The 20,920-nt window shown below is 42.8% G+C and overlaps 1 protein-coding gene across 1 annotated transcript in view; it reads left to right on the top strand.

Moving 5' to 3' along the window:
• The window catches only part of LOC117525277 (titin-like), a 363,294-nt gene that overhangs the window by 18,474 nt on the left and 323,900 nt on the right, over positions 1–20,920 (top strand). The window contains 21 exon segments of the mRNA XM_034187118.1: positions 5,715–5,800; positions 6,601–6,811; positions 7,630–7,838; positions 8,289–8,507; positions 9,495–9,731; positions 9,960–10,061; positions 10,364–10,502; positions 10,505–10,623; positions 11,301–11,363; positions 11,459–11,717; positions 12,061–12,138; positions 12,926–13,023; positions 13,025–13,104; positions 14,068–14,210; positions 14,478–14,617; positions 17,164–17,391; positions 17,471–17,712; positions 17,789–18,021; positions 18,104–18,268; positions 18,352–18,520; positions 19,642–20,755. Of these exon segments, the coding sequence (XP_034043009.1) occupies positions 5,715–5,800; positions 6,601–6,811; positions 7,630–7,838; positions 8,289–8,507; positions 9,495–9,731; positions 9,960–10,061; positions 10,364–10,502; positions 10,505–10,623; positions 11,301–11,363; positions 11,459–11,717; positions 12,061–12,138; positions 12,926–13,023; positions 13,025–13,104; positions 14,068–14,210; positions 14,478–14,617; positions 17,164–17,391; positions 17,471–17,712; positions 17,789–18,021; positions 18,104–18,268; positions 18,352–18,520; positions 19,642–20,755 (4,334 nt within the window).

Raw genomic sequence — 20,920 nt, 5'->3', positions numbered from 1 at the left:
AAACTTTTCATAAGAAAGAGAATAAAAATAAATTGCACTGTACGTGGATGACATCCTAATATACCTAAAAGACCTCGCTCACTCATTTTCTGAACTATTCAAGCTTTTAGATAGCTTTGGTAAATACGCGGGCTATAAACTGAATGTTCAGAAAACCCAAATCCTAACACATAATTATATTCCATCCAAACAAATTAAGGACAAATTTAATCTGAATTGGGACAAAGACTCAATGAAATATCTAGGCATACTGTTTCCAAAGGACATTACCACATTAGCAAAGACTAACTATGACCCACTCCTTACTAGAATAAAACTAGATATACAAAGATGGAACTCCAACCCCTTTATGAGCCTTACTCAAAGGGTGGAGACCATAAAAATGAATATACTCCCGAGATTTCTTTTTCTATTCCAGGCCCTTCCAGTTGAAATGACCACAAAACAATTCTCCGAATGGGATAATATATTTTCCAGATTCATTTGGCAGGGGAAAAAACCCAGGGTAAGGTTTAGAACACTACAACTATCGAAAGAGAGAGGAGGAATGGCTGTACCAAATTTAAAGGATTACTTTTTCTCATCCCAAATTAGACCAGTGATAAATTTGTGTAATCAAGACTACCAGGCCAGGTGGAAAGACATTGAAATGTCACTCATTAAGGACCTCCCAATCCAGGCAGCATTGGGTAATAAAGACCTGGGGAATTGCTTAAACAAACTGCAAAATCCATGGACAAAATTTCAAATTAAAATCTGGAACTCTGTTAAAGATATATATAAACTACACGACAAGTTAGGAATAATTAGATGGTGCGCCTACGACCCTGACTTCAAACCGAATCAACTGGACTGTAGATTTAAATGCTGGATAATCAAGGGAATAACAACATTTCACTCGATAACAAATAAAGGACAATTTAAAAGTTTTGAGACTCTGAGAAGGGAACACTTTCTGGAAAAGCAAGACTTTTACAGATATTTACAATTACGTAATTATTTTAACCAGGTGATTAGAAATTTTACAGTGGACCCTGATGATCCAATACTAAAAGAGGTATTACGTGCTTATTCATCGGAACGAGGCAAGGGTACAATATCTAGACTATATAAGAGCTTTATGAATAAAAAATCTTATTCTACAGATTATATTAAAGATAAATGGGAGAAGGAATGTAATTTTGAAATTTTGAGAGAGGAATGGGACAGTTACTGTGAGTTTCAATGGAAATGCACCAACTCACATACATGGAGAGAATTTGCATGGAAATGTCTAATCAGATTCTTTGTGACCCCCAAGCAGAAAGCTCACTTTGCAGGAGACGACCCATTGTGTTGGAGGTTGTGCGGGAGCCGGGATGCTAATCACTGGCATATACGAGGTCTATTAGAAAAGTATCCGACCTTATTATTTTTTTCAAAAACCATATGGATTTGAATCACGTGTGATTACATCAGACATGCTTGAACCCTCGTGGGCATGCGAGAGTTTTTTCACGCCTGTCGGTTACGTCATTCGCCTGTGGGCAGTCTTTGAGTGAGGAGTCGTCCACCCGCTCGTCGATTTTTTTCATTGTTTAGGAATGGCTCAGAGACTGTTGCTTTGTTTGATAAAATTTTTTTCAAAACTGTAAGGCACAACTGAGTGGACACCATTCAATAAATTCAGCTGGTTTTCGGTAAAAATTTTAACGGCTGATGAGAGATTTTGGTCTGGTAGTGTCGCTTTAAGGACGGTTCACGGCGCCTGACGGCGATCTGCGCTTCGAGGCGGCAGCGTCTCGCCGTTTCAAGTTGAAAACTTCCACATTTCAGGCTCTGTTGACGCAGTAAGTCGTCAGAGAACAGAGAACTTTCAGAAGAAGTCGGCATGAGGAGTTTATTCGGACATTCCATTGTTAACGGTCATTTTGTAATGAAAGAACGTGCGGGCAGAGTCGCATGTCGGGCTGGACCCGACCGCGGGGGGTCGCGGCAGGAAAAACACCTCCGTTGGAAATCTTAACGGGCAAGTTGGAACATGCCCAAGCTGTTAAACAATTTCTCAGTTACTCACTTGTTGAAAGCCATTAAAAGCCGCCTGAATTCTACAAATGGTTTTCAACACGAAGGTGTTTTTCCTGTCGCGGCGCACACAGATTTGCCGAGTCGTCACGGAAACGACTCGGCGAATTTGCGCGTACGTCTTTCATTAAAAAAATGTCCTTAAACAGTGGAATGTCCGCATAAATTCCTCATGCCGGCCTCTTCTGAATCTTCTCTGTTCTCTCACGATGTCCTGGGTGAATTAAGCCTTAAATTAGGATGTTTTCAGCTCAAAACAGGCCGACGACGGCGCCTGGAAGCGCTGCAGGACGTCCCGCTCCGTGGGAAGTCCTTACACCGACAGAAACACCCCATAATCTCTCATCAGCCATTAAACTTTTCACAGAAAACCAGCTTAATTTCTCGAATAGTGTCCACTCGGATATTCCTCACAGGTCCAGAAAAATTTTTGATAAAGCAACGCGCGCCGTCTTGAGCAGCGTGTGAAACAAAGGAATTCAGCCGAGAGGGCGGGACCACATCTCACTCAAGGCCTGCACACAGGGAAATGACGTCACCGACACGCGTGAAAAAACTCACGCATGCGCACGAGGGTTCAAGCATGATTGGTGTAATCCCATGTCATTCAAATCCATATAGTTAAAAAATAAAAATAAAAGGGTCGGTTTATTATCTAAGAGACCTCGTATTTTGGGAATGTCCAGCAATTTTAAGTTTTTGGTTTGAGATACACAGAATATTAGAAAACATGTTCCATATAAAAATACCATTTCATTTCAAAACACTTATTATGGGAGAAGTTAACTTTCTCACAGGCCAATTCAACAAATACTTATTTGGTGTTTTGATTTTTGCCGGCAAGAAAACTATCACCCGACACTGGCTACATCCCGACCTCCCCACAATAGAGGAATGGACGGATATTGTTAATGAAATTTATATAATGGAAAAGATTACTTTCTCACTCTGTCTACAAATGAATAAATTCACAAGGTCATGGTCAAAATGGGTCTCCTATGTTCAAAAGGTATAGGCACATCCTACAGACCTAATGAATTAAATCATCTCTTCCTTCTCTGCCCTTTAACATCATTGGCTAATTTCTGTTGGTTTAAAAAGGATTGTTTGGTCTTGTATGTACTATATACATATCTCAAAATGAAACAATATAACTGTATATGTCCCTACAAAAGAATCCACTTCCTGTTGTTAGCCCATACATCCCCTTTTAATTTATTGTTCATTAATTTATTGTTCATTAGGTAGTACTTCTTATTATTATTGCCCCCCCCCCCCCCCTTTCTTGGTCTTGTCCTTTTACAAACATATAAAATACATGTTGCTGTTTTGTTCTCAGCACTTTATTAAACATTACACAGTAATAGTATTGTTACTAACAGCAAGGTTTTTTTTATGCTGTTTTTTTTTTTCTTTTCCTTTTATTCCTTTCTCTGGATGACCAATATTGGCTGTGTAATGTGATCTGTGAATAATAATAAAGAATAAATGTTAAAAAAAATTAAAATAAAAAAAGAAAGAGAATAAAAATGGGTTTTCAGTCTTGACTTAAAAATGCCCACGGACTCTGACTGCCTCACGGTTGCAGGAAGACTGTTCCACAGGGTGGGTGCATGATGAGACAAGGCTGTATGACCTGCTGACTTCTTCTTCACCCTGGGAACACAGAGAAGTCCCGCATCCTGCGACCGCAAAGCCTGGGCCGGCACGTAAAGTTCCACCAGATCAGCCAGATAAGATGGCGCCAGTCCATGAACAACCTTATAAGTCAATAACAAAACCTTAAAATCTGCTCTCACAGAGACAGGGAGCCAGTGCAAAGATGCCAAAATGGGTGTGATATGTTCAGACCTTCTGCTACGTGTCAGAAGTCTGGCTGCAGCGTCCTGAACCAGTGGAGACCCCTATTGCTGGACTGCGGTAACCCTGAAAATAGAACATTACAATAATCTAGTCTAGAAGAAACAAAAGCATGAATCAGGGTCTCAGCATCAGCCATGGACAGGATGGGGCAGATCCTTGCTATATTTCACAGATGGAAAAAAGCAGTCCTAGTAACATCCCTGATGTGGGATCAAAAATTACCCCACGGTCCCTCATTTTGTCCATATGATGTATGACACGTAACCCTAGGCCAAGTGCCAGCTGGTCAAACTGATGACGATTTCTCGCTGGACCAAGAACCATCATATCAATCTTATCAGAGTTTAAAAGTAGGAAGTTACTGGACATCCAACTTCTCACTGATAGAAGACAGTCCTCCAGGGATTTTATGGGAGTGAGATTTCCCGCAGTTCTTTCTTTCTTTTTTATTTGAATTAGGACAGTGCATATTAATCAATGTTTTTGCACATCTTAAACATAAATATGCCAGAATTAGCACAATAGCTAAATTTCATCTGTTGTCCTAAGGCAGGTTAAAACAGAAACAGTTACAACACAACACAACACGTGACAAATGCATAGACTGAACAGACTACAGTTTCAGACAGACAATACACTATAAGAACACAACAGGGACAGACTATTTACCGTTAAAGACACTCTGAAGTTTAGTGACCCAAGAGGATGATGAGTTTAAGTGTGAGTATACATGACTGGTTTGCTTTCAGCCATTTCTTAGATCTGTTTCTGCGTGTACAACTGAGTATCATCAGTGTAACAATGAAAGGCAATCCCAAAACTCCGCAGTATACGCCCAAGGGGTGCCACATACAGGTAGAAAAGCAAGGGGCCAAAAACAGATCCCTGTGGAACCCCAAATGTTATGTCACTAAGGTTAGACGTAGTGTTACTGTACAAAACACATTGAGAACAACTGGACAGATATGACATCAACCAGGCAAGGGCACGTCCAGTAATCCCAAAAAGATTCTCCAACCTATCGAGCAAAATATGATAAACCAAAGTATCAAACGCAGCACTGAGCTCAAAAAGATCATTCTCAGTGAGGTGGTCTATGAGCTGCTGTGAAACCACCTTTTCTAAAATTTTGGAACAAAATGATAGATTTGATATCGGCCTGTAATTTTTGAATACACTATGGTCAAGATTAGATTTCTTAAGTAATGATTTAATCACTGCAGATCAGGTTAATGACAGATTAATCATTTCCAGGAAGTGTTCAACATTTAGCATTTCCAGTTTCAGTGTCAACTTTCCACTGAATTCCCGCGCAATCTCCACTATTGACGTGAGATTTCCTCTTTTTCTTTTTTTTTTAATTTTCTTTTCATTTTTTTAAAATTCAGACAAACAAAAAGTTACACAAAGACCTTACAGAGGATAAACATGACAACATAATGAAAAACAGGTTAATGTCCTCTGCTGTAGCTCCAGGAAGTGTTCAACATTGACATTTCCTGTTTCATTGCGGCCTAAAAATTTGGCACATCATGTTTGGAACCATGAGCGATGTCGCCCCACGTGCGTGACACTTTGCTTGTATTATTGTTTCTTCTTAAAAAAAAAAAATATATATATATATATATTTTTTTTTTTTTTTTTTTTTTGGTCACTACTATGTTTTCAAATGTTTATATACGAGTACATTATATGATGTTTTGTGTGAGTTTTGGAGCGTACATGTAGGTTTATTTGTAAGTTTGTTTTCTAATGTTTATTCGTAACGTAACTGATTGTGTGTTCAGGTGAAGAAGCCGTACCAGCAAAGAAAACTAAGACGGTGATTTCAGCATCTGAGATCTCACAGACTCGACAGACCAGAGTGGAAAAGGTGAACATCTTCACAAAAGATATTTCAGTTGTTTTCTACAACCCCAATTCCAATGAAGTTAGGATGTTCTGTAAATGTAAATAAAAACAGAATGCAATGATTTTCAAATCCTCTTCAACCTATATTCAATTAAATACACCACAAAGACAAGATATTTAATGTTCAAACTGATAAACCTGTTGTACAAAACGTTCTGACAGTAACATCAAACCTGCTGTAGTCTGATTATTATTATTATTACTATTATTATTATGAGTGTACTTTTCTCTTCGACTGTAAATGATCTCATTCTTATTGATGTTATGTCATATCATTTCTTTTTATATTAGTTTTATTTCTGTTCTTCTCTTCAGATGCATCTTCATCTTTCTTCATTTTTATATCATCTCAGATAATCTCATTTTATAATCTGTCTCATCATCTCATCATCATTTCTGGTTTCAGTCTCATTTATTTATTCAAAATCTTAGACCAGATCTCAGTGGTTTGCCCTCCAATCAAATGGTCAAATCCCAGTCCCTCCTGTTGAAGTGTCCATGAGTAAGAAACTGAACCTCAGCATGATGGTAATCTGTGCCTGTGCTACTCATCTGTTTTAAAAAAAGAACAGGATTAGTCCTATAAAACTAGTCATAAAACTGAAACCCACATGGGGGTGGAGCCTATTGTGGTCCCAAAAAATCTAATCAAAATCATTTTTCTTATCCCATTTATTCTAATTAAAGTTCATCTCATGCAGGATAATAATGTTTTTCTCCTTTAATGTCAGTGAAAGTTAATCTGATCTCTTCTCACCTCAGAGGATGGAGGCCGCGTTCCAGGCCACCGCCATGATGGAGGTGCAGGTGGAGGGCGCCGCACTGGCTCACAAAACTCCACCCAAGATTCCTCCCAAACCCACATCCAAGTCCCCGACTCAGCCATCTCTGGTTACTAAGGTGACAGCAGGACGCCAGCAATCGCTGTCACCTGTCAGACCCGTGAAGGCGCCCACACCCACACCTGTCAGGTGGGAGGAGCTTCACCATATTGATGTATATGTACCATGTAGACAAAATGACAGCAACACCATGAGCCAGTGCTTTAGACTCAGATCCAAGTTCCTGAACTCATTAATCTGCAAAACGTAGCTCACAGTAAGAACATAACCTCCCAGAACGCTCCGTGTTCCATCCAAGGTGACAGGTAGGGCAGGAGCCCATCTCATTTATCAAAGTCAGTTTTCAGTTTGCTGTGGCTGAGAGGTCGAGAAAATGGTGGAGCCAGGGTTAGCAAGTAGAGCTAACATCATGGGTTTGATTGCCCAAGAACCCGCTTCCCGTCTGTGTGGGTTTCTTCTCACCGTCAGAAGGTACCCCTTAGTGTGACGTTCCTTACGTCGTGGAGGTCAACCAGGTGCTGAGGTGTGGCTGCACGCTGCCCCTAGTGATGAGATCTGGATGTGTTAAATGCAGAGGACAGAGTCATGTGTTTTATCGTGGAGGCGGGGTTACCTCTGTCACCAGGTCTTGTGATGTTTTTGAGTCGGTGGGTTTGAAGCGGTTCCCTTCCTTATGAGGATCACGTGTCACATTTGCATCGTACTACGGTGCTTTGGAAAACTATCATTGTAACAGGACATTTTGATTGTTTTGGCGTCTTTAGGAGACATGTTTACAATAATTCATTAGTAGAATGAAAAAAACAAACAAAACAACCCACAACAGGATTCATTGTTCCAATTCAGTGTTTTGTTTTGTTCCTGATTCCAAGAAGGAAACACTTTAATTTTCATTACTAAAGTAACAGTAACAGCGCCGATGTTATTGGAGGCTTCCTCCCCTCGTCGCCATGTCAACCTCCAATTCATCACACTGTTTCCTTCTTCAGGCCGGTCAAGTCCCCTGTCACCACGAGGAAGCAGGTCGCTGTGTGTGCCGATGTCCTGCCGCCGTGGAAACAGGGAGAATACATAGCCGGAACCACTTACACCACTGTGACCAGGATGGCCACCATCACCAAGGTCGGCGAGGAGCGCCATGTCGTTGGGGTCAAAGAGGTAAGGACGACGCCACGTGTCCAGATGATGGACCACACTGCCCTCTGGTGGTCAATGATCCACTTATCAGATAGATCAGATTAAAAACTGAACTATCAGACATTTTTATAAATGTGTGTTTTGATCCTGCTGTGGCTCTCAAATCATGAACGAAAAAGGGGGCTGGGAACCTTTATGTTGCAATTCTTCTCATGACCACTAGAGGATGAGAATGTTCTCAAAACCCACCAACACCAAAGACCAGCTCTCTAGAAAAACAAGACTTCACGTCACTTATGTCTTTTTCTGTGTGCCGTGTGGAGATTGTTTCAGAGATAGAGATCCAGAACTAGATGTTACAGCTTGATTGACAGGTGTGTCAGCTGCTCCAAGTTGGCTTCAGGTGTGATGACTTCTTGTGCTCAAGATCTCTTACAAACTGCTGTTTTAATGTAACTCATGAACGTTCAGATGCAGCATGCAGCAGCATCATCTGGGATGCTGACTGACGGCGAGTTTACCCCGAGTGGCCGCGAGGACGCCGCGTGTGACGGTCAATCCAACATGAAGCATGTTGGTGTTTGGAAAACGTTTGATGAGGCTGCTGGTATCCAGGAAATGGGACCTGTGATGTCATCAGTGGAAGAAGAGCAAGCACTAGGTGGCACTGCTGAAAGCGGCCTGGACGCAGTGGATGACAAAAGTAACAAAGAGAGTTCTGGGATGTGTTCAGGTCCATCACACACCTCTACAGGTGTGTGCTCTGCCGGGACCCACACACACGGTTCACGTGAACAGACTTTCAGGTTCTGTGATGGCGGCATGGCACCAAGTTTGAGTGATGGAGGACATTCTTTCTGACATTCCTGAGGATGGGCGGAGTCAACTTCAGCTTAGTGGCGACCAGCAGACTGAGGTAGCGGTACGTCTGTCACGAGTAGATGCCCCACAGCTTGTCACCGCTTCCACTTCCTCTTTTTTGATTTTGTGGTTGTCTTCTCACCTTCTTCACCGCAGCACTTTGTTTTTCTCTTCGTGTTGCTCTTCATTCACCATCAGCTCCTCGCTGGGTTTCTTTTTCAGCATGTCACACTATTAAATACGCACAGATTAGCTCATACGGAGTGTGTTCACAAACAAATGAGTGTCCTGACTTTTATCCCATTCAAGACATTTGTCGTGTTGGCGACATTTATACCATTTATCTCATTTATCTCATCATGACATTTATTCAGTTCACAATATTTAATCCATTAGTCTCATTTGTTCCATTCACATCATTTAATCCCTTCATTTTATTTATCTCATTTTAATTTTTTTATCCCATTCAAACCATTTCTTATCTTAAATGATAAAACTTTCTTACAAATGACTTTTAAATCATTCATCATCTCTTTATTCATTATCTTTATTTATTCTTTTCTTTTAACTAACAATTTTGCTGTCAGATGATTTACTACTTTTACATCCACAAGAAAAAAACCTAAAATTCTTGACATATTTGTGGCATACCCAAGTATTTGTATGGTCCAAGGTCATCGTAAAACACAGGGACAAAGTTGTTCATGTGAAAATATTTCTTGGTTATTTTAAAGGTGTGCTGAGACACACCGACCTGAGTGTGAACATCCTGCCGTGGCTGTGCTGAGGTCTCTGTGCTGCTGGTTGTGTCTCCAGGCTGAGGGAGGAAAAAGAGCCGAGGCCGTGGCCACCGTGTTGGCCGCAGTCGATCTGGCTCGGATCCTTAAGCCAGGACACGCAGAGGACGGTCAGGAGGAAGAAGGCGAGGCCGTACAGGCGGAGTTAAGGAAGCAGGCAGTTACTGTGGCTGCTGATCAACAGTACCAGGATACCTGGGCAGCAGAAAGAAAGCTTAGTGCTGCTAAGAAGGTCCCACCGGAACAGCCACCGCAGGTCAGACGGGTGACAGCTCAAATACTGAATCAGAAAGAAATACGACATCATCAGGTTGATTTGGTCTGTGCAAGAACCAAACTATTAACACACAAGCAGAAATTATTCGATAAATGCAAGACTTTAGAGTCAGATGACATATGTGGTTGTTGTGTGTGATATCTGTAGACCAGCAGCCCTGTGTTGTGGCTCCGGGTTTGATGCTCTCTGTGGGTTGTGTTACTGTAGATTCAGACCACCACCCCTGTGGAAACTGGTCCTGCTCCATCCCCACTTCCACATTTCACAGTTTCCAAAGTTTCTGTACCAAAACCTGATTCTAGCTATGAGGTAAGCAGAGGCAAGATCCCCAATAACCCGTGACTCACCGGCTGCTTCCCCAGTACCAGAAACCCAAACCGCACGAACTGGTTAACCCGCTTGTCTGAACCATAAAATCATTTCTACAACCAGCTGAAACTCCCTTTAACCTTGTTAATCCCTTCATCAGAATCCAGGCGCTAATCCTTTAATCTGGTTGAGTTATCATCGACTAATGCAGAACCGCCGCGTGCTGTGCGTTAACACCGTTTGTTCTGCAGAAAATAAATTCTTGGTGACGGTGGTATTGCTTTTCCTCTTGGGCCGGTCAGGTTTCCATCGCCGGCTCGGCTATGGCTACTCTGCAGAAAGAGCTGGCCTCGTCCACTGTCGCCACTAGAAAGATCACCAGGCCGGTCAAGTCTCCTTCACCGTTGCGCCGAGGCGCGGAGATGAGAGTGACACCGGAGCCCTCCCTCCACCATTCACAGATTTATCTGGGAAATACCAGAGTCGTTTTGTGTCTCAGGTCCAGGCAGGAGTGGTGCACATGGGGGGCGGGGACACGCTGTATAAGGACTGGGAAGCTCAGGTGTGTAATCTGGATTAGAGGAGTGGATCTACACAGGACAAGAAAACCTGACATGTAAACGCACTTCTCACCGCTTCATCGAAAACAGTCAGTTCTGTTTTCGCCTCTAAAGTTCCAGATGAGAAAAATGTTGATCTGATTGTAAGACGCTTTATCTTTATCCAACTTGTTTTGGGTTTTCCTGCTCGTCAGATGACTTTTGTCGAGAACCAACAGGAAACGTGTAAATCCAAAGAGCGTTGGCGATAGTGATGAACCCAAACTTGACCTCGACTGTCAGTTACACATTACATGTCAATCATATTGTTTCTTGTTGTGACATGTCATTAACAGTGCAGCCACTAGGTGGCGCTATAGGGTGGGACTTCCTTCTTTGAGTTGGGTTTTCTTGATGTCTGTGAGAATCCAGGATTAAATGTCCCCATAATAAAGACGTTAACGTGTTTGTCCGTGGTACTGACACCCTCTTCCTCACCTCTTCAGTCCGCTACGTCTCCACCGCCGCTTTGGTTTTTACTTGTTTTTTGTTTTGTTTGTTTGTTATTTTTACAGTTTTCTACATTGGCTGTAAATAGCAGCTTCTTATCCTTCATGTCTTTCTTGTGTTGGTCAAGTTGATGTAAACTGACCAGTTGAGAACCTAAATCAGTGCTAATGAAGCTGCGACTGTTCCACAGGTGGCTGAGGTCGCCGCTGTGCCGTCCACCATTGAAGGCGTGGTCCCGCCCACACTGCTGGCTGTGAGTAGTTTTTCTCCAATCCGAAAATAGATTTCGTTTGGCTTGAGGAAACCTAAATTTTAAGGATCTTATGGTCTGTTAATTTTTTTCTGTAGGGTTTGAAGAACACAAATGTGACGGAGGGCGAATCAGTGACGCTGGAGTGCCAGATCAGTGGTCATCCAGCGCCTGTTATCATGTGGTTCAGAGAGGACTACAAGATTGAGAGCTCCATTGATTTCCAGATCAGCTATGAGAATGGATTTGCCCGACTCATCATCCGTGAAGCATTTGCTGAAGACAGTGGCCGCTTCACCTGCACCGCCACCAATAAGGCGGGAACTGTCAGCACATCCTGCTTCCTGCTTGTCCAGGGTCAGTAAATAAGAAAAAAAAACTTTTATTTATTTATTTGTCAACAGACCTTGTCAAACAGGAAGCTTTTTGTGGTTTACATGAATGACTCTTGCAACAGTAATCTCGGTGCTCCTCAAGGTTTTGTTTTGGGTCTTTTTTTGTTTTGTTTTAGGTCCTGCTTTGAGATATCTGTCATTGCTTGTTTGTAATGGTGGTCATAATCTTGCACAGGTCTTTCTAACCCTAACCCTACAACCCTTTATCTGTTGTATTGTCCTCAGGTAGGCAAGAAGTCTTGTTCATTGGTGTGACTGTCCTTCACTGTGTTTTCTCATTCGGACACTATGTCTTTGTCTTTCAGTGTCCGAGGACATTGAGAGCAGAGAGGAGGTCACTGCTGTCACCCAAATTGTTGAAACTGCTCAGGAGAAACTGTGAGGTTTTTTTAATTCTGTATTTCAGCATTGATGAATTACCTAAAACAAAATCAGATCTGTTTCTGCAAAGTATAAATAAAAATGGTCAAGAAATGTACAGAAATTGATTGTTTAAAACAGATGTTTGATGCTACACTTATACATAGCATTTATGCTAGCAGTAATGGCTGAGATGTATGTCGTCAGACAGTGATCACGTGACTCACGTCAGTCCAAACACGTGTACGACAGAAGGGAGTGGTAAGATGGCAGCTCTGCAGCTTTATATATATAGTGAGTGGTTTTATATCATAGATATTATATACGTAGACGCCTCATGGACTGCCGCTGCCTATTGTACTTGACGTATTGGTACGGCCGCCATCTTGGATGTGTCCCTATTGCGCCCCCAGTGCCTTTATTTATTCTGAGGAAGGTGTATATCCCCAAATACAATAATCCATAACTTCCCACGCTTTGGTTGTTAGAAACAGCAGCGATCAGTTACGATACAGGATGCTGTCACACATTAAAATATGTTCTTTCCTGCTGAAAGACTTTGTCTTATGCTCCTTAACAAAGACATATGGTACGGCATATAGATAAATGTATAAATTAATTTCATAATTTCGTAAAGAAACAAGTTTAGATTGTTCATTTGAATTCATTTCTCTCTCGCACACACACACACACACACACACACACACACACATACACGCACACACACGCACACACGCCCCGGCCAGTGTAATGGTTGCAGTCTGTGCTAAAGTGAGGTGTGTTTTTCCAGAGTGTCTGAAGAAATCAGAGAGGTGGGCGTGGCCGAGTCTGACATGGCCGCTGCTGCTGCTCCGTTCTTCATCACCAAACCAACTGTTCAGAAGCTGGTGGAGGGAGGAAGTGTTGTGTTTTGAGTGTCAGGTGGGAGGAAGCCCCAAACCCCACATCATCTGGAAGAAGAACAGTGTGCCGCTCACAACAGGATACAGGTACAAAACAGGCCCTGTGCTGAGTTATGGCCCCTCCCCCACATGATGTCACATCAGGATTATGACTGATGAATTATTGATGAATGTCTTCCACACAGAGTCAGAAGAGTTTCACAGATTTACATGGTCCAGGTTGTAGTCGACTGTAAGACGAAAGGAGGTTGTATTAATCAGTTATTGACAGTATTGATCTAGTTAGCCTTGTTATCTCAACTAGGCACCACATGCCCATCTTCATGAACACATTAAGGTTGATGGTTGGTATGTAGTTAAGTATAGGATCAGTAAAAATGTGTTCATCTTGTTAAAGACAGAATTCTCGGTCAACAACACATTTCATTGCCTGATGGAAATATGACCTTTGACCTCCATGAGATTGACTTTCACCTGAATGTTTGACCTTTTGCTAACCTTGCCTGAGCAATTCCAAAATCCACCTCCATATGTGTAAGTTTGATGCAAAATTTTTTTGAAAAAAACTTCCTTGACCTTAACCCCGGTCACCTTGACCTTTGCCAAATCAAATTCTTGAAGAACAATTCTTGGGTTGACTGTGTGTGTGTGTGTGTGTGTGTGTGTGTGTGTGTGTGTGTGTGTGTGTGTGTCCATTGGCTGACTCACGAACACATTCGGTGAGCAGGTGACTCATCAGATAATAGATTCTCTAAGTTTGGTCAGATGTTAGTATGTAGTCTGTACTTTCAGCACACATGGATATTCACAACTAGAGCTCTTGGAGGAACTTGCATTAATGGTAAATGTCCATCAGGTGGAAGTATTGCTCCATTTCAAAAACATTGAGTAAAAGCTACTGTGGGTCATCGGTGCCCAAACAATGATCACCGTCTTGCTTATATCAATGGATGTTGCACATGTGAAGTTTGCTCGTTCCTGGTCTTTTCCCCTTCCACTGACATTGTGACTATGAACACATTAATGTGCTTTTTGCATTCTGTCTGCCAGATACAAAGTCACCTACAAGAAGGAGACTGGAGAATGCAGGTTGGAGATTTCAATGACCTTTGCTGATGATGCTGGAGAATATGTTATCTTTGCTAAGAACCAGCTCGGAGAAGCCTCCGCCTCCGCCAGTTTGCTGGAGGAAGGTATGTTAGTTCGTGGCTAGCTTAAAGACACCAATAACCATTCAGTCCAGTGGAGGTAAATGACAGGAATGCCAGTCTTCAACAAACTTCTGGTCCATCACAAATGTTGGACCATCCAATAGGCCATTCAAAGGATAATGTGTTACATCATCACCTGGACAGACAGAGAGACAGGCAGGAGGACTGTTGTTTAGATGATGACAAAAACTAATGAAGCTCACAAATACTGAGGTCCCATAACTGTAAATGCATCATCTTGTTAACAAGATGAAGCCTACATGAAGAAACAAGAAGCAACTTTTGATACTGAAGTGACCACCTTGCTGCAGGAGCCCAGAGTGGGAGATGTTCCCCCTGTGGTTGTTACTACCGTGAAGAAGATAACGACCACCATTGTATCTGGACAGGTAGGACTTCTTTAGTCCAGATGGTGTGGTCCCTTTTGGTTTGAAGAATATTAGCATGTTTGAATGACTTGGACCTACCACTGTCTCGAACCTATGAGTATTCCTAAAGCAAAGGTATCAAACTTGAGTTACTACGGGCCACTGGTCAGGTTCCCGTTGTCCAAGGGGGCCTGCTGAACAACCACAGAATCTAAAAAAAAAACTTTGATCAAACTTTAAACACAATCAGCAAATTCTAGCTGGATTTTCTGCAGCTATGCGAGCACTTAGTCCATGAGCCAAGCAATTCAATTCAATTTATTTAATTTATAGAGCACCAGATCACAACAAAGTTGCCTCAAGGCACTTCACACAAGTAAGGTCTAACCTTACCAACCCCCAGAACATGCACACAGGCGACAGTGGTAATAAAAAACTCCCTGAGAAGAAATCTCAGTCAAACCAGACATGCTACCGAGACAATTGACAAAACAATTTACAAAATGAATATACAAGAAATTTTGGGAGATTTTAGCAGTTTATGCCGGTGCACAGGATGGGAGGCCTGCAGAAGAAAACATCCACTCCCATCTCTGGATGGAGCCGCACCTCAAACAGAGAGAAAAAACAGAATCAGGTGGCAGAAAAATGAATACGGTTAAAAAAAATACTGTATAATTTGTAAGCATTAAGCAACAAGAAAAACAGAAGAAATACTAAGGTGATCTCCGGCCACTAGCACTAAGCTTCACTAAAAGACCCAGACTTTAGATAAAGTTGAGGCTGCGGCACGCTCCGTTTACTAATAAAATGAATTAAAAGAGTAAAAAGCGTAGAACTATACTATGCCAGTATGCTGCCAATACGAAAGGGAAAATAAGTGCGTCTTAAGTCTGGACTTGAAAATCTCCACAGAATCTGACTGTTTTATTGACGCAGGGAGATCATTCCACAGAACAGGGGCACGATAAGAGAAAGCTCTGTGACCCACAGACTTCTTATTCACCTTAGGGACAAAAGTAGTCCTGCACCCTGAGAACGCAGAGCCCGGGCCGGTACATAAGGTTTAATTAGGTCAGCTAGGTAGGGAGGTGCCAGTCCATGAATAATTTTATAGGTTAGCAGCAGAACCTTAAAATCTGATCTCACTGGGACAGGAAGCCAGTGAAGAGACGCCAAAATGGGTATAAGTTTCTGCTTCCTGTCAAAACTCTGGCAGCAGCATTTTGAACCAGTTGGAGAGCCCTAATGCTGGACTGTGGTAAACCAGAAAATAGAACATTGCAGTAGTCCAATCTAGAAGAGATAAATGCATGGATCAGGGTCTCAGCATCAGCCATAGACAGGATGGGATGAATCTTCGCTATATTTCGCAGGTGGAAGAAAGCAGATTTTTGGTTCCACGTAAGGAGGGTAAACATAAAATAGTGACAAAGGTCAATTTCAGTTTGTGTTAGTTAACGTTGCTCCAGTTTTGCTAAAACGTGATGAAAATTCTTGGTTGGCTTAAAGGGTTCTAAAAAGGAATAGTTTGTATTGTTTATTATGCTTATTTATGGACCCCAGTTTTTTGCTGTTTTTAACCTATAACTCCAGAACATTCAGTCATAGATAGTCCAAACTACACCTCTTCAATTCAATTCAATTTCAATTTATTTTCCTTTATATTGCGCCAAATCACAACAGAGTTGCCTCAAGGTGCTTCACACAAGTAAGGTCTAACCTTACCAACCCCCAGAGCAACAGTGATAAGAAAAAACTCCCTCTGAGGAAGAAACCTCAAGCAGACCAGACTCAAAGGGGTGACCCTCTGCTTGGGCCATGATACAGACACAAATTACAGAACAATTCACAAAATGAATATACAGGAAATGCTGTTTGTGCACAGGACAGGAGGGTCTCCAGCACAAATACCACACCCATCTCTGGATGGAGCTGCACCTTAAACAGAGAGAAAAAAACAATCAGGCATCAGAAAGACAAGAAATACTGTATAATTTGTCAGCATTAAACAACAAGAAAAACAGAAGAAATACTAAGGTGATCACCAGCCACTAGTCCTAAACTTCATTAAAAGACCCAGAATTTAGGTAAAGTTGAGGCCGTGGCACGCTCCAATTACTAATAAATGAATTATTTGGAATCATTATGATCACACTATAATGTGGTATACTTTTCAGTAAGAATGAGGCATTTTTAAATGTTGACCCCTGTGTAGTCACACCCCTGACCTAGCTCCAGCTGCCACCCTGGGATGGCCCACATGCATTTTTGTGTAGATCACGGTACACTGAGGACGGATTGTAAATGTTGTTTAGTCCCTTTAAGTGATTAGCTTCTGGGTTATGGATGAACTGACATTTATTTCTGAATTAACTTCTCTCCATCACTGACAGGGTGATATTTCTAAATATTTTGTGAATATTCTGTTAATGATCTAATTTACAGAAAAACAGAATGTTATTTTTCCTTCAGAAGTTACTTTGATTTTGCAGACTGTTGGTCTGACATAAAAACCACACAAGTCAGGAATTACGTTTAAATTTAAAACATCTTCTTGTGTGCAGGAATTCCATCTTTCTGCTATTGAGCAGAGGATCATGCAGGAAATTGAGCTCCGCATTATGCAGATCACATACAGAGAGCTGGTGACAGAGGACGGCGAGCTGATGCTGACCGCCACCGCTGAGGAGGCTGTGCAGCCCGCCTTCGACACACCTGTCAAAAACTACAGGATCGTGGAGGGAATGAACGTCACATTCCACTGCAAGATGTCTGGAATGCCGCTTCCTAAGGTACTGAATTTGAGTCTTACTTTGTGCGCAGTCCACCAGTGAAATGAACTTTGGACTAACACATTTGAATGTTTGCCAGATTGCTTGGTTCAAAGATGGTCAGCGTATCCGAGCCGGCGACCGTTACCAGATGGAGGTTCTTAAGGATGGTCGTGCTAGCCTGCGTATTCCTGTGGTAGTGGCAGAGGATGAGGGCGTTTACACCGCCTTTGCCACCAACATGAAGGGGAATGCTGTGAGCTCCGGGAAGCTCTACGTGGAGCCGTCAGGAGCTGTGACAGCACCAAGAGTCACTGCACAGCCAGCAATGCAGAGGATCAGGTGAGCCTCTCAACAACCGTGCAACGTTGCTCAGAATGTGACGGTTTTAAACTCAGATGGCTTTGTTTTTCCTCAGGTCCACATCTCCTCGTTCTCTGAGCCGCTCACCTGGCCGTTCTCCCAGTCGTTCACCGGGACGCTCGCCTGCTCGGCGGCTGGATGAGACAGATGAGGCTCAGCTGGAAAGACTCTACAAACCTGTGTTTGTAATGAAACCTTCATCATGTCGATGTGCCGAGGGCCACACCGCCAGGTTTGATCTTAAGGTTGTCGGCAGGCCAATGCCAGACACATACTGGTTCCACAACGGTGAGCAAACAATCCATTACAGAGTATCAGCTTGAAAGGTTCTATCTTTCTTCTGTCAATCAACATCTGTTTTCTTTCTCAGGACAACAAGTGGTTAGTGACTACACCCACAAGATTGTGGTTAAGGAAGACGGCACTCAGTCCCTGATCATTGTCCCAGCCATGCCGGAAGACTCAGGGGAGTGGACAGTCGTGGCTCAGAACAGAGCCGGAAGGACCTCCCTATCTGTCACTCTCACTGTCGATGGTAAGACTGCAGTTTGAACATACCCTTAAAGTGTTTTGTTTTATCAATTAAGGTTCCTGATGAGCGTTTTCTCACAATTTCAGCAAAAGAAACTTTGGTGCGTCCTCAGTTTATTCAGAAGCTGAAGAATATCAGCGTAAAGCAGGGCACTCTGGTTGAACTGGCCGTCAAAGCCATTGGAAACCCTTTGCCAGACATTGTCTGGCTGAAAAACAGTGACATTGTTACGCCACACAAGCACCCCAATGTCAGGTATGTTTTATACAAACTCATTCTGACCCAAGCTGAACCGACAGGAGAAACGCAGAGTTCTTCATTTGTTACCTCAGACAAGAAGGTTGTTCTTTAGTCTGAGTCCATTTGTTGGATTTATAGAAATTAAGTTGTATATAGACCTGTTGGTGCTGGTGCCTATGTCTGGACTCCCCCTGGATAGGACAGCAGTTTGACAGGTTACTTCCCCAGCCAAGACCAACTATTTACAGCTGGGTTGACTGAGACAATGCAGGTTAAGTGTCTTGACCAAGGACACAGACATTTTATTTATTTGTTTATTTATTTGGAACCCCATTAGCTTCCACAAAGTGGTTACTAGTCTTCCTGCGGTCCAAAAACTTAAAATCACAATACAACTATATTTCAACTTTTCACACATGTTCTACTATGAGAACAAATTGGGCTACCCTGGCAGCTCTATTCTGCACAAGCTGCATTTTTTTCAGGTGCCCCTGTTGAGCACTAGACCAAATGACTGAGCAGTGCTCCAGGTGTGGCAAAACCAGAGACTGGACCACTGTTTTCATGACCAAGGGTGGACAGTCTGGTGCACACCTTTGAGCCAAAGCAACACCTCTGCCCATCCTGGACATGATATGGTTGATGTGATCAGACCATGAGAGCTGATTATCTAACTTAACACCCAAGAGTTTAGTATTGGACACTTGCTCTATCGTAGTTGTATTGATAGTCAAATTTGACATGTTGTGAGCGGGAATCGAACCCAGGTCTACATATTGGCAGGCCAGCTCTTTATGTACTGAGTTACCCTAATTGAGCCAAATAATCATGCAGCTCCATATCGGCTCTGCTGTGACCACCCAAAGCAAATGCAGTCAGCCAAATAAGTCAGACAGATGAGTCAAATAAATCGTGTAGTTGGTGGTCCACGATGTCAGAATAAGTTGTGATGGTAAAATTGCCAGTAATTCATTTGCTTAATACCTTTTCAAGAGTTTGTCATTTCTGGTCGGTTGATTTTCCACCACTGTTTGCCACCAGGTTTATCCACAAACTGCCATTGTTCTATATTGTCAGACTTGATAACTGATTTTAATAGTGACCATAATCTTTAATACAATAAATTAATGTGTCAGGATTGAAGGAGCCAGGGGTGAAGCCAAATTCCAGATTCCATCAGCACAAGGCCCAGACAGTGCCTGGTACACAGCTACAGCCATCAACAAGGCTGGCAGGGATACCACTCGCTGCAGAGTCAACGTTGAAGTGGAGTATGTCGAACCTGAACCAGAGAGGAAACTCATTATTCCCAAAGGAACCTACAAGGCCAAGGAGATCGCCCCTCCGGAGGTGGAGCCCCTTCATCTTCGATATGGTCAGGAGCAGTGGGAGGACGGAGACCTCTATGACAAGGAGAAGCAACAAAAACCACAATTCAAGAAGAAACTGACTTCTGTCAGAATGAAGCATATTGGACCAGCTCATTTTGAGTGCAGACTGACTCCGATTGGTGACCCCACTATGGTCGTGGAGTGGCTGCACGACGGCAAACCTCTGGAAGCTGCCAACAGGCTACGCATGATCAACGAATTTGGGTACTGCAGTCTCGACTATGAAGTGGCGTACGCAAGAGACAGTGGTGTCATCACCTGCAGAGCTACCAACAAGTACGGAATTGATCAGACCTCTGCCACCCTCATTGTCAAGGATGAGAAGGGTCTTGTTGAAGAAACACAGCTTCCTGAAGGCAGGAAGGGGGCACACAGAATTGAGGAGATGGAGCGCATTGCTCATGAAGGAGCACCTTTTGGAGTCACTGCTGAAGAAGAGACTGAGAAAACAAAACCTGACATTGTTCTAGTTCCAGAACCAGTTAGGGTTTTAGAGGGTGACACGGCACGATTCCGTTGCAGAGTGACCGGTTATCCAGCACCCAAAGTCAACTGGTACCTCAATGGACAACTTATCCGCAAAAGCAAGAGGTACAGACTTCGGTATGATGGTATTTACTATCTGGAGATTGTTGAAATCAAGTCCTATGATGCAGGAGAGGTCAGAGTGGTGGCAGACAGCAACATGGGTTCAGCCGAGCACACTGTGAAGCTGGAGATTCAGCAGAAAGAGGACTTCAGAACACATCTTCGCCGTGCTCCTGAGGCCAAGGCAGCCGAGCTCCAACCTGAGGCTGGAAAAATTCCATTTGAGGTTGTGAAGGCTGAGAAACCTGCAGAGGATTCTCAGCTGAAAGAGGTGGTCACACTCAAGAAGGCACAGAGAATTGTACACGAGAAAGCCACCGAGGAGACTGAAGAGCTGAGGAGCAAATTTAAGCGCAGGACAGAAGAAGGCTATTATGAGTCCATCACAGCAGTGGAGCTCAAGACACGAAAGAGGGACGACTCCTATGATCTGCTG

Source organism: Thalassophryne amazonica, chromosome 14 (genome assembly GCF_902500255.1).
Source record: "Thalassophryne amazonica chromosome 14, fThaAma1.1, whole genome shotgun sequence".
Classification (NCBI taxonomy): domain Eukaryota; kingdom Metazoa; phylum Chordata; class Actinopteri; order Batrachoidiformes; family Batrachoididae; genus Thalassophryne; species Thalassophryne amazonica.
Note: the sequence above shows the minus strand (reverse complement) of the source record. Positions and strands in the feature narration are given on the sequence as shown.